Consider the following 16,848-nt stretch of genomic DNA (forward strand, 5'->3'; position numbering starts at 1 on the left):
TCAGTTACACTCACTCACTGTGTCTCTTGCACAGTAATATGTGGCCGTGTCCTCAGACTTCAGACTGTTCATTTGCAGGTACAGGGTGTTCTTGGCATTGTCTCTGGAGATGGTGAATCGGCCCTTCACAGCGTCGGCATAATAGGTGCTACCACCACCAGTATTAATGTATGCGACCCACTCCAGCCCCTTCCCTGGAGCTTGGCGGACCCAGCTCATCCAGTAGCTACTGAAGGTGAATCCAGAGGCCACACAGGAGAGTTTCAGGGACTTTCCAGGCTGCACCAAGCCTCCCCCAGACTCCACCAGCTGCACATCACACTGGACACCTGCAAACACAGAGAAGGCTGGTCAGAAAACTGTCCACACACACACACACACACACACACACACACACACACACACACACATTTTTTTCTTTCTCATGTGTATGTAATACATAGAGTCTCTTTTTCAAAAATTACCTTTAAAAATAAAGACAAGGAAAACCAAGCTGAGCCCCAAGTCCATAATGTGTGATCTGTGGTCAGGAATGATCACTGATTGAAAAAGACCTGGGAATCCAGGGCTGGGCTCCTCTGCCAGAGCTGCAGGGTCAGGGCAGGGCTGGTTTTCAAGGGCACAGAGAAACCTTATTTGCATGTCTTCCTCTATAGCTCTCTGGAGTTGGACACTCAGCAGAAGGCAATGCTCAGAGCAGATATAAGACACTGGTGTCAGGTACAGGGTTTCATAAAAGTTATAGCAGATTCTTCTTCACCTTTTAAAGGAATCTCTTTACTTCATTTATTTCCCTTTTATGCATATGCACAGAACATGGTTTTCTTTCCATATTCACACTTTTCCTTAGAATAATTGTATTATTAAATGGTGCCACACATAATAGTGTGAAGGAATCTTGTAATGGAATTTTGCCCCCTGGCCTTGGCAGATATGGGTCTAATCTAAAGTTCTGTTTCTCAGAAACTATCCTTGGCAGCTTCTCCAGTGGGGTGCTCTGTTCCTGATAACCACAAACTTTGTGTAACCTTGAGTGAATCCTTGGAGCTTTGCCAAGTGAAGCAGATGAGCTGTTACCAGGAGAAAGTTGCTTGTGGTTTTTTTCTTTAAAAAAGCTGCTTGAGTGACTAATAAAGGAGTCTTCATTAGAACACTGACTCCCTTCTTCGCGTCTCTGCCCCTATCATTCCCACTCTCTCTTTCAGAGAGACCTTGCTTGATTTTCCCTAGGGACAAACCAATTGTGTTTCTATATGTGAGTTTAGTTTCTCACACTGTCTGCACTGGGTATGGATTTTCCCTGATGTGGATCCTGGTCAGGGTTACTCCTGCAAGGTGATGGTAGCAGAACTCACTAAATGTAACAAGAACACTAGGAAATTATCTGAATTTTACTTATTAGTATTAGTAACGTCCTCAGTCCTCATAGTGACTTGAGACATTCCATGTCCCTGTCTTCTTCAATTTCTTTATCTCAAGACTTGAAGTTTTTGTCATACTGGACTTTGTCTGTAGTTTGAATTAAAGCAAGATATGTTATATTATTTGTGGCTACTGTGAAGAATGTTCTTTTCATAACTCCTTTCTCAGCCAGTTTTATCATTTATATAATTAAGTCTACTGATACTTTGAGTTAATTTTGAATTCTTTCACCTTCTGAAAGTGTTTCTCAGATGTAGGTGTTCTCTGTTAGAATTTTGTGAGTCCCTTATATATACACTCATATCTGTGAATAGTGATAATTTGAGTTCTTTCTTTCCAATTTGTATCCTCTTGGTCTGCTTTAGTTGTCTTATTGCTCAGATTTCCAGTACTGTATTGAATACAAATGGAGAGAATGGGCAGCCTTATCTTGTCCTTGATTTTATTGGAATTGCTTTAAATTTCTCTCTAATAATTTGATATTGGCTATTGTCTTGCTGTATATTTCATTATTGTGTTTAGGTAAGTGCCTTGTATCCCTGATCTCTAATGCTTTATACATAAAGGGGTGTAGGATTTTCTCAAAGGCTTTTTCAGCATCTGTGGAAAGGATTATATAGTTTGTTTTCTTTTAGTGTGTTTATATGGTGGGTTATAATGATTGATTTTCATATGTGGAACCATCCTTGCATCTCTGAGATTAAACCAACTTTACCATGTTGGATGGCGTTTTTGATGTGTTCTTGGATTCAGTTTGTGAGCACACTTTCTTTCTTTCTTTCGTTCTTTCTTTCCCTCCCTCCCTCCCTCCCTCCCTCCCTCCCTCCCTCCCTCCCTCCCTCCGTCCCTCCCTCCCTCCCTTCCTCCTTCCTTCCTTCCTTCCTTCCTTCTTCTTCTTCCTGTTATTATTTTTTACAATTTTTCACTTTGTATCTCAGTTGTAGCCACCTCCCTCATCTCCTCCAATTCCCACCCTTCCTCAGTCTTTCTCCTCTATCCCTCTTCCATAGTCTAGTGGTAGGGGACGTCCTCCTATCCTTCTGTTTAAAACCCTAGCTTATCAGGTCCCATCAGGACTGCCTGACCCTCCTTATCTGTGTGCTGGTTAGGTTGAAACACCAGGGAGGGTGATCAAGGATCAGACAACTGAGTTCATGTCAGAGACTCTCAGTTCTCCCCTTACTGTGGGAGACGATCTGTGTATGGGCTACATCTGAGCAGGAGGGTCTGGATGATTTCTATGCATGGTCTTCGGTTGATGCATCAGGCTCTGCAGTACTTTAGGGCCCAAGTTGTTTTTTTTTGTTGTTGTTGTTTGCTTGTTTTGTGTTTTGGTGGTCTTTGTGGCTCCTGTCCCCTCTGGGTCCTTCTATATCCCACTTCTTCCATAAGACTCCCTGTGCTCTAAACAAAGTTTGGCTGTGACCCTCATTATCTGTTTCTATCCCCCTTTGGATGGAGTCTTTTAGAGAACACCTGTGGTAGGCTCCTATCCTGTTCCCTCTCTTCTACTGCTTCTGGTGTCTGTTCTGTTTTCCCTTCTGAATGAGAATGAAGCATCTTCCCTCGGGTCCTCTTTATTTTTAGCTTCTTTAGGTCTATAGATTTTAGTATAAATTTTAGTATAAACATCCAATATTATATGGCTAATATCCACTTATAAGTGAGTATATATCATTCATGTCTTTCAGCTTCTTGGCTCCTTCATTCTGGAGATCTTTTCTAGTCCATCCACTTGCCTGCAAATATCATGATTTCCTTGTTTTTAATTATTGAGTAGTATTCCATTGTGTACCCCAGCTTCTTTATCCACTCTTGGGTTGAGGGACATCTAGGTTGTTTCTAGATTCTGGCTATTACGAATACAGTTTCTATGAATATAGTTGAGCAAATGTCCTTGTTGTATGGCTGAACATTTTGGGGTATATGCCCAGGAGTGGTATAACTGGGTATTGAGGTAGCACTATTTTCAGTTTTTCTTTGAGAAAGTGCCAGAATAATTTCCAAAGTGGTTGTACAAGTTTACAGTCCCACCTGCAGTGGAAGAGTTTTCCCCTATCTCCATGTCCTCTCCAGCATGTGTTGTCACTTGAGTTTTTGATCTTAGCCATTCTGATACATGTGAGTTGGAATCTCAGTGTTGTTTTGATTTGTATTTCCCTGATGTCTAAGGGCATTAAGCATTTCTTTAAGTGTTTCTTCACCATTTGACATTCCTCTGTTGAGAATTTTCTGTTTATCCCCTTTACCCATTTTAAAATTGGATTACTTGGTTTGTTGGTGTGTAATTTCTTGAGTTCATTATATATTCTGGATATTAGCCCTCTGACATTTGTAGGTTGGTGAAGATTTTTTGTGAGCCTGTAGGCTTCCATTTTGTTCTGTTGATCATGTCATTTGCTTTACAAAAGCTTTTTAGTTTCATGAAGTCCCATTTATTGATTGTTGAACTTAGAGCCTGACCTCTTTTATTCTATTTATGAAGTTATCTTCCATGGCAAGTGCATTCATGGCTCTTCCCTACCTTTTCTTCTAACAGACTTAGTGTATCTGGTTTTATGTTGAGGTCTTTGATCTACTTGGACTTTAGTGCGGGGTGATAATTATGGATCTATACATGTATACATCCAGTTAGACCATAAGCATTTGTTAGAGAAGCTGTCTCTTTTCCCTCGTATGGTTTGGCTTCTTTGTAAAAAAATAAAAATCAAGTATCCATAGGTTTATTTTTGGGTTCTTGATTCAATTCAATTGATTCTCCTGTCTGTTCCTATGCCAGTACCATGTAGTTTTTATTATTGTTGCTCTATAGTACAACTTGATATCAGGAATGGAGATACCTCCAGAAGGTCTTTAATTATACAGGCTGAGTTTAGATAGTGAGGTTATTTTTTTTTCCATATGGATTTGAAAATTGTTCTTTCAAGATCCTTAAAGAACTGTGTTGGCATTTTGATGGCAATTTCATTGAATTTAAATGTAAGATATTTATTATTTTAATCCTTCAAATCCATGAACATGAAAAGACTTTCCATCTTCTGATATAGTCTTCAATATCTTTCTTGATAGACTTAATTTTTTTTCACACAAGTCTTTTACTTACTTGGTTACAGTTACACAAAGGTACCTTTTGTTATTTGTGGCTATTGTAAATGATGTTGTTTCCCTAACTTTTTGTGTACTTTTTTTTCTCTTATATACAGGAAAGCTGATTTTTGAGCTAATTTTGTATCCAGCCATTTTTCTGAAGGTGTTTATTAGCTGTATAAGTTCTCTGGTAGAATTTTTTGGGGTCATTCAAGTATACTATCATTTCATCTGTGAATAGTGATGCTTTGACTTCTTCTGTTATGATTTATATTCTCTTTATCTCCTTTATATCCTTATTTATTATCTAGGACTTCCAGTACTATGTTAAAGAGATATGGAGAAAGTGTGCAGTCTTGTCTGTGATTTCAGTGGGATACTCTTAAGGTTCTTTTCATTTGATTGATGTTGGTTATAGGCTTGCTGTATATTGTCTTTACTGTGTTTAGCTATGTGCCTTGTATCCCTGATCTCTCTGAGACTTTAAACATTAATGGGTGTTGGATTTTGTTAAATAATTTTTCAGCATCTAAGGAGATGATCATGTTTATTTTTTTCTTTCAGTTTGTTAATATGGTGGATTACACTAATGGATTCCTATATACTGAACCACTTTTGCAAGCCTGGAAGGACACCTACTTGGTGATGGTGGATGATGTCTTTGAGGTGCTCTTAGATTCAGTTCGTGAGCAATTTATGGAATATTTTTCCAACAATGTTGATAAATGAGATTGGTCTGAGATTCTCTTTCTTTATTGAGTCTTTGTGTGATGTAGAAATCAAGGTGTCCATGCCTCATAAAATGAGTTTGACAATGTTCCTTCTTTGTCTATTTTGTGAAATAGTTTGATGAGCACTGTGATTTGCTATTCTTGAAAGTCTGGCAGACTTCTGCAGTGAAGTCATTTGGCCCTCAGCATTTCTTTCTTTCTTTCTTTCTTTCTTTCTTTCTTTCTTTCTTTCTTTCTTTCTTTCTTTCTTCATTTATTTACTTATTTTTGAATGGGAGACTTTGATGACATCTCCTAATATGTTGGTAGGTAAAGGACGATTTAATTTATTTACCTGATCTTGATTCAGTTTTCATATATGTAATCTATCTTGAAAATTGTCCATTTCATTTAGTTTAGATTTTTTTTGAGGGGGCAGCATAGTCTTTTCAAAAGACCAACGTTTTTGTTGTTGTTGTTTTGTTTTGTTTTTCTTTTTGTAAATTTCCTCAGTGTTTATTGTTATGTCCCCATTTTCATTTCTGAAGCAGGTGGAGTTATCATGTAACAGGAGGCAATGTCCCAACTAGTCATGACTTGCTAGGAAAAAAAAATCCCTATTACTGTAAAGAGGATTTGAGATGTTAGCTAGTGAGGTCCAATCCACGCCCAAATATTTAGGCTATTGTGCATGCTTTTGGTTACCTTCTAGACTTGACACCACACATTTTATTCCCAGAGCCATAGCTGGTCAGTGTCTGTTGTGCATGGTTTGTGTAAGGATGATGGAGAGACTGATGCTCACTTGGGCTCAGGGGTCACGGTTCTGTCTGATTTCCATGTTGGCTCTAATTTGAACCCCAGACAATGCTCTAACTAACAATTATTCCTAGTTTCTGCCTTGAGTATAGGTTCCACAGTCTTATGCGTTCTTTGCTTCTTCAGGATCTGATCCTGATCCCTAGAAAGACTCACTTTTACCTCTGTAATGCTCTGCAGTTTTTCCAAGTTAGAGTATATACTACATAAAAAATATGGGCTGTTGAGATAGGTCTGTGCTTCAAGTTCTTCCCTCACAGGAACATAGATCTGTGTTTAGTTCTCCATAACTACGAAAAGAAGTAGCCAATGAGTAAGCTGAGCCATGGGATATGGAAACATGTGATCCTTGGGACACACTGGCCGACCGGTCTAGGCAGATCATAAGACGAAGGCCCAAGGATGGAACTTATTTCAAAATTATTATGTAGGTCGATAGAGAAAGACATCATACTTCAGTGTGTATACATGTACACACACACACACACAGATAGAGAAAGAGACACAGCGAGAGAGAGAAACAGACAGGACACAGACAGATATAGACAGAGCCAGAAAGAGAGGGTAACAGAAACACAGACAGAGAAACACTGTAACAAATAAATCCAAAGCAAGTAGCATGCAGAGAAAAAAAAAGGTGAATAAATACCTGGAAACTACAAGGATTCTATGGGATACATCTGAGCCTGTGTTTTAGGTCCTCTCCATGTATTGTTCTTGGTTAGGGAATCAGTCTCTCCAGGGCTCTCAGGACTCAGTTTTTTTTTGGGGGGGGGGCTCTGTTGGACTCCTTTTGGAGCTCCTGTCCCCTCCAGCTCTTTCTATCCCCCCCTTTCTTTCCTAAGATTCCCTGAACTCTGTCAAAGTTTGGCCATGAGTTTCAGTATCTGCTTCTATACATCAATCAGTAGAGTCTTTCAGAGGACATCTGTGGTAGGCTCCTGTCTAGTACCATGTCTTCTCCTGGTTCCAATGTCTATTATGTTTATCCTTCTGAATGAGGATTGAGTATCTTCCCTAGGGTCTTCCTGGTTGTTTAGCTTCTTTAGGAGTATGTTTATCCTATATTATATGGCTAATATCCACTTATGAGTGAGTATATACCATGTGTGTCTTTCTCCTTCTGGGATACCACCGTTAAGATGATCTTTTCTACTTCCCACCATTTGCCTGCAAATTTCATGATTTCCTTGTTTTTAATAGCTGAGAATAATTCTATTATTCTATAATTCTAATGTACCACAATTTCTGTATCCACTCCTCTGTTGAGGGACATCTGGTTTGTTTCCAGCTTCTGGCTATTATGAATAAAGCTGTTACAAACATGGATGAGCAAATGTTCTTATTATGTACTTGAGCATATTTTGGATATACGCCTGTTTTGGATATATGCCTAGGAGTGTTTTTATATACTATACATGTAGAGAAAACCCCTGTGGACAGGCCAAACACACAGTCCAGACCTTCACGTCCTCCAGGACTCTCTGAACATGCTGGAACTCTGTCACCCAGAGCTCTGTGTGCTCTCAGCGCCCCCTGGTAGGCATCAGCGCCCTTCAGGGGAGGTTTCTGTCTGAGCTCTCAGTTACATTCACTCACTGTGTCTCTTGCACAGTAATATGTGGCCGTGTCCTCAGACCTCAGACTGTTCATTTGCAGGTACAGGGTGTTCTTGGCATTGTCTCTGGAGATGGTGAATAGTGGTACCACTATTATAACTAATGTAAGCGACCCAATCCAGCCCCTTCTCTGGAGCCTGGCGGACCCAGTCCATGCTATAGTCACTGAAGGTGAATCCAGAGGCTGCACAGGTGACTTTAAGGGACTTCCTAGGTTGCACCACGCCTCCTCCAGACTCCATGAGCTGCACATCACACCAGATACCTGAAAACACAGAGACTGTTGGTGAGAAATATGTCAGCAAAATAACTTTTCTTCTCATGTCCACACACCACACACAATCTCATCTCCATAACTGACCTTGAAAAATAAAGATAAGAAAAACCAAGCTAATCCCTCAGTCCATGGTGAATGGTCTGTGGTCAGTGGTAATCACTGAATGTGAGGACCTGGGAATCCAGGGCCTGGCTCCTCTGCCAGAGCTGCAGGGCCAGGACAGGGCTGGTTTTCAAGGGCACAGAGAAGCCTTATTTGCATGTCTTCCTGCTATAGCTGCTCTGGAGTTGGACCTGGGGAGAAGACAGTGCTCAGAGCCGATGTAAGAAATCAAATATTGATGACAGCTATAGAAATCGACACCGTAAGGTAGCTCTGTGCACACCCTTTTCATGTTATGGATTCACCACACTTAACTTACTCCCTTTACCAGCAAATGCAGAGCACACGCTGTGTTGCCATACTGTCTTGTCTTCTCAATATTAATGTGAAATTAATATCACCACACACAGTTGTGATTCCATGTATGGGCTCAATGTCTCCCTCTGTCTGCAATCGACGTGGCTTCTGCCTGATGTGATTTTGGACAGTGGCAGAGTTAGCCACACCCCTTCCCTGTGATGGGGACACTTGGAACTTTTCTGGATTTCATTCACTTCAGAGATTCGCTGTCTCATGCCATAGGGGGCTTGAAACTGAGACATCCCCGTTGCTGTCTGTCTGTAACTCAGAGGTTACTATAGAGACATAATTGCAGGAAACTCACTTGTTTGTATCCTGAAGTTCTCCCTATGCTCCCTTTTAACAGCACTATTCTCCTCTCCACTCTAACACCAGGAAACTCCTCACTGTTGTGCAAGGCTAGTTTTCATTTCTCCAAATTTATATAGTCAGCACATCTGGGGTATTTAATGAGTTTTTATAACAACACAGAAAATCATGCCTTCAACACGGCATTTCAGAGACTTTGGTTTTGTTTTCCCCAGTTCTCATGCTTCCTTCTACTCATCCCCCTTTTCTTAACATGTCCCAATTTTCCTTTCAAAGCTCCACTGTTACCCTTCCCTTTGTCTATCCTGCCCTTTAGTTAAGATGTCTTCTCCTACCTTGACTTCCACTCTGGTTCCAACACTTGTAAAAAGGAAGGCAAAACACCAAACCCAGACACAGTCGAGACACACACATTCGAGGTTCTGCAGCTGACAGAAATGGGCAGTGCTTGTCTTTCCCAGTCCACACTGTATTGTGTGACAGAGATTTGCAGTTTCATGTTCCAGTGCGTCTCAGAGATCTCTGGGAAAGAGGAGGTGGGAAGAATGCAAGAGGAGGAGCATGGAAGGAGTGCTGTGAAATGCTGTCTTTAGGACACTCCATGGCTGTGACAATCAGGAACTCATGGTGGCTGCTGTTGTCTGTATAAACCTCACTAGGCCCAAGACAGCAAAAGCCCTGGTATAGAGAGGGCTGAGTGCTTCTGTTTTATCTCTTACTGAGGAGCAGTTGGACATGGACTGTTCCTGAAGTGGGAGTCATTATTATTGAGGCTGTGGTCACTGGCAGGCTTCCAAACTTGCTGTGGTGTCGACACACATGTGCACATATGGGCAGCACTAACTGGGCTTGAGTTACACATATGTTGAGGAAGGTGTGTGAGGAGTTGTATGGGATAAATGTCATATTTAATGTAGTCATGCAGAGATTCCCCACAATAAGGAAAAATAATAAAACAGGATATACCTGATTGGTTGAAGACAATAAAGCAGAAATCAATGCTAAAGGGAAATATCACATATCCAAACCTGGGTAGGCAAGCAACCAAAGCAGTACTTAATTAATTAATTAACTAACTAATTAATTAAATAGGATAGGTTTTAGAGATTTTCCACACCTCCAAGCAAGCTACACTGAAGTGCCATAACAATAAATCCAGCAGGGCATCCCTCAAACCAGGGATGTAAAGATGGTCAGAGGAAAGAAGAGGTGCAGAGTATCTGATGGTGATGGACAGGAGGTTAGTAGATGCTGAAGAAACATAAGCTGGGGTGTGGCCCCACCAGGTCACACTTGGGCCTCAGAACCACACTAGGGCCAAGGTGAGTAATCTTTCAGGTAGATAGTAGGACACTGGGCTGTTGGGAATGGAGATGAACTTGAGCAAGATGTGCAGAGTGATAGACTCATGGCTACGTTAGGGGAAGTAGACAGGCTGAGAGAGCAGAAGAGGGTTGAAATTCCCTACTGGGAACTTCTAGCCACAGGAGGCAACTGGAGGGTTCCTAAAGGGAGAAAGCAAAGCTTTAGACACACCTGACAGACAGGGGCTGGAGAAGAGGCACAGAATACAGGGTCAGTGCAGGTGGGGCTTTGGACTATATTTATGGGGTTGTGCTGGGATTGGAAGGTGAAAGGTGCTTCATTATATTGGTCTCTTGGATATGTGGGACACCTGAAGGTCATTGATTGCCTGTGGGTGTCATCTTGGGACACTTGAAAGAGCAGGGAGGAGGAACAGAACAAAGGAGGATGTATAGACAGTGTATGGTTATGTAAGGTTTACTATCGTCACAGTATGCTGAGTAGATGCAGGGGAGGTACCCGGGCCTCCCACGCCTATGTGACAGTTGGAAAGTTGCTGCCATGTGGAGTCTGCAACATTCAAGGCATTTATATTTCATGTGCCTGTTAAATACATTTAACATTTGTGGAGTATCTGCAGATTATCAAGAGAGTGGGTTACCAGAGTTGCTGCTTACCAGAGATTCCCTGTCTTTGAAGGCACAGACAGCTGCAGGTGAGAGGCTGGAGAGAAAGAGTCCATGACTTTGGAGAACAGAGAGGCTGGGAGAGTCTCCTTCCATGAAAAATTCAGTCAACTTCTGTCCAAGGAGAAAAGGACATTGACCAATGCTGGATGGGTGAACTCCAGGAAGCTCAAAACTGCCATTACATTTGCTTCAAATTGACTAAAATGATCATATAAAGAAACATTGACAGGGATTTATGGGAAGCAATGAATCTTTTCCTGTCTTAGAGTGTGGAGTTTTCATCTATGACAAAACTCATCAAAGCTCATGTATTAGTATGCAAAAGTTGTAGTATGCTTGAATTACCTCAACAAATTATCATTTTCAGATCTGACTGACATAACATCTTTACCCACCTTTATTCACACACAAGTTCCATGCTGACTGAAAATTGGTGAAGGACCACAGAGATGTGAGAGCTACAATCTCACTCCAGAAAGCATTCTTGCCACAGGCTTACACATACAGAGATCCCATCAGTTTGACTCAGTGTAGGTGTGGGACCCAGAAATAAACATGAAAATGTAAAAAAAGCATTGAAATAAAAATGTTACTTTTTCTGTCCTCACCCAGAAGTGAGCTCTCTGGGTCACTTGGTCTTTCGTGTGTAATTCTTTGAAGAACTTCCAACTATTTTCTGATTTCGTAGTTGAATCTTGTTCCCATTAATAAGGCACAGGGTCCATTTTTCCTTCATCTTCACAATTATTGCTTTGATTTCATCCTTCCTTCCTTTCTTCCTTCCTTTGTTCATTTGTTTGTTTCTTTCTTTGTAAATGCCAACCACACCATTGGCTACATAAAGTGTGTCACTAAGGACTTAATTTCCATCTCTATGATTATAGATCTTGGGTTTTACATTCTCTCCTGACCTCATGCAGTGGTCACTGTGAAGGATCCCAGTCAGAAGGTGGACGGCAGACAGATGTGCCCACATTGGACACCACTCCTCACCTCCTTGATCTCTGATCTCTGTGTTATAATGTGTCCTCTAAACTCAGACTAATGATGGAAAAGGTCATTTTTGAGAATAATTACTCTGATCACATTGGTGGGATGGTGTTCTTACCTTTGACAGTGAGTAGTGGTTCAAATAAATACCTAGTAATGAAAATGTGGAGGGTACTTATGAAATGTTACCATTTGAATCAAGGTTACACATATTCCATAAGAACTCCTCTATTATACCAACTTCTAGCACTGGATGAATGATTTTTAATGAAATCTATTATTTTAATTATGTGTGTGTGTTTCTGTGAGGGGAGTGTAGTGCTCAGGAGACTAGGAGAGTGTGTTTGGTCCTTTAGCCTTACAGGTGCTTCTGAGCTGCCGCCTGTGAGGACCTGAACCTGATCCCCTCCAGAGCAGTGTGCTCTCTGAACCTCTGAGCTTCTTCTTCAGCACCTGGAAGAGCAATCACAACCTTCCCTCATGTTTGCTGCAGCCTTGTTCACAGTGGTCAAATTTACACAAAGCTGGATGGACATGGAGGGCATTTTATGAATGACAGTCAGAGACCTGAAGAACAAAAGGAACTCTGCTCAATGGAACTTCATGAAAACAGAACAAAAAACAAAAAACTGGTCTCAGGGATAGTAAGTCAGGTGATCCCTGAATGGACTATGTATAGTGAGAAGACTAATCAGTCAGGGGGAAGGATTATTCCAAATAGTGAGCTGTGTGGATGCTGAGCACAGTTAATAGTGGCAGATTATGTTCTTCATGTGTTTTTTTTTTTTTTTTTATTTTGTGAGAGATCCTCTAAAACACCTGTGTGGTCATTCAATAATGCACGTGTATTAGTAATATCGGATTAACAGTATGGATACATGAAGTTCAAACTTCAGCTAAGCTTAATAAAGAGGAGAAATATTACTAAAAATTCAGGCAGAAGAGGAAAAAAAATCCCATTCCCCAAATTTCCCTGATGTCCTCCCAATACAGTGCTACAATGACGTTTCATGATAAATGTCAGTTCAATAATATGCTTTCATTTACTCTTTACACAGATGGCATCAGTACCTCTTCTGTTACTTGTTATAAAACCAGTAGTTATGCAACTACAATCAGAATCTATGATTACTAACTTCCTGGGGTCTTTCTCATTAGTCAGAATAGGTTAGAAGTCTTAGCCATTTTACTTCTCACCTGACAGTTCCATGAATCACTCAGGCAACTGAATAGTAAGAACAGTAATAATCTGATTTTATGTGCATGAGAGCATCTCAGCCTGAGAATGCCATCACTTCTGGATTTCGTTGTTCTGTCATCTCTGACTGAGCCAGGAGCAGCCACTTCACCTGGGGTCACCTTCCTGAGGCCTGGTGGGGTCCTTCAGGTATTTCTACAAAATCCAGTCACAGAAAACCCTCTACATGACTTGTAAATCACCGTTTCCACTTGTTTACCTGGTACTTGAAACAAGGTGGTGTTTCCTCCTGCTCAGACAGAGGTGGGGAAAGAACATCACAGGGTGCCTGTCACTCCTGTCACACGCTATCACAGCACGTGCCCTGAGAACACTTACTCTGCTATGTTTCATTTCGATTACCTGTGTGAGTTGGTGTGTTCCATGGTTATGAACTCAGGCCACCTGGGCATCCTTTCTCTGTATAACCCTCGAGAACTAATCACTGGACATACTCAAGAGGAGTGAATTTCAGGGGCACCTCTATGTACTGTTGGTAATTCTGGTCAACTTCAGAGTGAGATTCCTGCCTGTACTAATTTGTTGAATAACTTACTTACCTCAGTGTGTATGTTTTCACAGCCCTTTAACACATAGTACTATCATACCCATAGTATGTTGTGTCAAAAGTGAAACCCTTTGGAATTAGAACATCTAGAAGTTCATTATGATAAAATTCAAGCACAACCAGGTTGTTTAGAAGTTCCACTCTGCTCATTTTGTCATTACCCAGTCCTGGGGGCTGAGCCTCACACTGACATGAGAAAGACTTCTGTGGTCAGCTTTGTGTAGAGTTGTTCAGTTCACTATTGTGCGTCCTGATCTCAGGACAACAATAATACAGTTGGTTAGGAGTATAATAACCTAGTCCCCGAAGCTTCATCACACACTGTTGTTTCAGTCCTTTGCAGAGAAGCCTCACACTCAAATGAGCAGGTTCTTTTTTTTCCTTTTCAAAGTTTCTTCAAGACAGTGATCCATTAGCATGGAGCCCAGGGTCAACACTGCTTCTCTGAAGGACACTTGTCTAGCTCACAAATGGAACCCCAGGCTGTTCCACTCAACAGCATCAGAGAGAGCCAGAGAGTGATTCTGGTGTTATGCCAGGTTCACAGGACCCTCAGAGACCACCAGGAGATGACTCAATGCAATTGCAAGAGAGCTTTATTATGAGAGCTATCAAACTCAGGACCCAAGTCTCACTGGTGCAGCAGTAGAGAAGTGGGACCCTGAGCTCTGAGTGAACAGGATTTTTAAAGGGAAAGTCTATGAGCAGGGGGTTTCATGGCAGCAAGCAGGGGGGCACAAGCTTTGGCATTACAGAATTGGGTGAAGTTTAGCAGGGTGGGCTGACCTTTTCTGAGGCACACAATCACAATGGCTAAGGCATATAATCACAATGGCTATTTTTCTAAACCATATCTGAAACATTGGGGAGAATTTTCACACCTGATTCTCAACCGATTCCCATTGATTATTGCCAGGGAGTTTGTCTCTATTTTCTATGAAGCATTTATTCTGTTATATTTCCTGGAGTTTGTTGCTAGGAGAGTTAACTTTGTTTTCTGCCAGGTGTACATTCTGTGATATTTCCTGGTACCTGAATTCAGTTCACACTCAATACATTTATTTCAAAATGGAGTTATATTCAGGCTATCTTAAGCTCTTCACTGGGAGCCTTTATATGCAGTTGCTGGGAGCCAAGGCCAGCTAGTGGAAAGTTACAGACAGCTGCAACAAGGTCATAGGTGAGAGATTTACATTTTCGGAAGCTATGAGACATTTGTTTGTCAGACATTTTGAGATATCTTAGCTGACATTCTTGTAGTATCTCTTTTAGTAAACATTCTTGCAGTATTCTGCATCATCATTAATCACCCTGTTATGTTTTATAAACCATAGTTTCTGACACATTTTACCTTCCTGCCTTTTCCCTATAAAGTTGTGTGAAAATTTCCAAATAAAGGAGAACGAGATCAAACTACAGACTTGCTCTCCTTCCTTATGTCTTTGTCACCTTCCCATTCTTTTCGCCTCTCCTTAGGAACCCGTTGAACTGCTGGATGGGACATGCAGTGAATACACCACCAAAAGCACAAACTGTAAAAACCGTAGGCTGCAGTTGTCCATGGGAAGGGCTGAGGAGAGAAGGAGCCAGGACAGAAGGTGTAACTACCTGACACTGCTGGCTGAGAGGTTTTTATTTTGAGCAGGCACAAGACAGCTGTAAAGAAATCATTACTTGGGAGTTTGAGGTGTCATCTAATTTACTTGATATATCTACATCATTTATCTAATGAAAATGTATCATAATGTCAAAATAGTAGCTAAATGTTCTCTTCAAGAAAGTCTGTTTTTCCATCACCTGCAACAATATAGAAGATTAATGTCAGATTACTCAACATTCCCAAGGTCTACTGAAGTTACAATCAGCAAATGTCTCAAATTCAGAGTGCTGCGTAACTTTAAATATATAAATGTAAATGTGTATATATATGTATAAAATTATAAACCGTTCTGTGTGATAACTATAATCAAATCGGTGTCTTGGAGGATTTGTGGATAAGAAAAAGGAAAGAAAACCAGTTTTTATAGTGTGTGCACAAATAGGAAGTTGAAAGACTACGGCTCTGGAGAGAGGCCTTTAGAGGAGTTCTGTGGGTAGAAAGGAGACAAGAGATTCTAACACTAAAACACAAGCTCACACAGCATAATGCAGAGCTTCCTAGCTTCTGAAGACACCCTCACTGGGTGTCTTCTCTGTTGGTCCTCATCGCCCCCTGCTGGTCATGAGCATCCCTACAGTGAGGAGGTTTTTGCGCAGGCTCACACTGGAGTTCCCTCACTGTGTCTCTGGCACAGTAGTACTTGGCTGTGTCCTCAGTTTGCAGATTGTTCATTTTTAAGAAAACTTGGCTCTTGGAGGTGTCCCTGCTGATGCTGAGTCGGGATTTGAGGGCTGAATTATAAGCTGTGCCTCCACCACTCCACATAGCACCCATCCACTCCAGACCTTTTCCTGGAGGCTGTCGAACCCAGTGCACATGATAGCTGCTTAATGAGAACCCAGAGACAGTGCAGGTGAGAGACAGGGGCTGTGAGGGCTGCACCAGGCCAGGTCCTGACTCCTTCAGCTGCACCTGGGACAGGGCACCTGGGGACAAGCAACATCATGTCAGTCACATATCCCACAGATGACAGGCTGGGTCCCTCCTGATGCCCTGAAGCACTTACAGCTTGGGAAGGTCACCAGGCAGAGGAGCAGCACCAGGACAGCCATGCTCTGAGGGAGGCTCGGGGAGAGCAGATGGGGCTGCTCAGCTAGGCCTGGGCTTTCAGCCTGAGCCTGAGGGCTGCTTTGCATTGGGGGAGGATCCTGGGAGGATAAAGGAAGCCCAGGTCAAGTCTTCAGATTCCCTTCAGGTGACTGAGATTTGCCTGTGCTTCTGAGAGCAACTGGTGACCAAGAATCAGGAAGAGTTTTGCATCTGTGTGGATTTCAGGTTTATATAAACTTGAAATTGAATGATTCACACTATGCAGGTGGTCAGTGAGTCCACACATGCTGTGCAGGCAGAAGAGGACACCACACCCTCAGTGCCTGTGTATATCCCTGTAAGTTCCAGCAGAAGGGTTAGGATGGAATTTAGTCATGAGGTGCACATTGGCTCTTAGGGATGTGAAGATCCTTTCTCAATCTGTAGGCAGTCGTTTTGTTCTGATGACAGTGTCCTTTGCTTTATAGAAGCTTTTGAGTTTCATGAGGTCCCATTTAGTTGTTGCTCTTAGAGCCTGTGCTGTTGGTGTTCTGTTCAGGATGTTGTCTCCTGTGCCCATGAGTTCAAGGCTCTTCCCCACTTTTTCTTCTAAGCGGTTTAGTGTGTCTGCTTTTCTTTTTTTAAATATTTTTAATTTCATTAAT

At 41.6% G+C, this 16,848-nt stretch overlaps 2 gene segments (V, D, J or C); both read right to left on the reverse strand.

The window, feature by feature from the left end:
• On the reverse strand, positions 1-601 carry LOC110544440 (immunoglobulin heavy variable 3-23-like). The segment is given in 2 exon segments: positions 1-329; positions 465-601. Coding segments are annotated over 2 exon segments (375 nt in total).
• A 15,031-nt stretch (positions 602-15,632) lies between these two features.
• LOC110539437 (Ig heavy chain V region PJ14-like) lies at positions 15,633-16,289 on the reverse strand. The segment is given in 2 exon segments: positions 15,633-16,080; positions 16,161-16,289. Coding segments are annotated over 2 exon segments (456 nt in total).
• Between the last annotated feature and the right edge of the window lie 559 nt (positions 16,290-16,848).

Source organism: Meriones unguiculatus, chromosome 7, assembly GCF_030254825.1.
Source record: "Meriones unguiculatus strain TT.TT164.6M chromosome 7, Bangor_MerUng_6.1, whole genome shotgun sequence".
NCBI lineage: Eukaryota > Metazoa > Chordata > Mammalia > Rodentia > Muridae > Meriones > Meriones unguiculatus.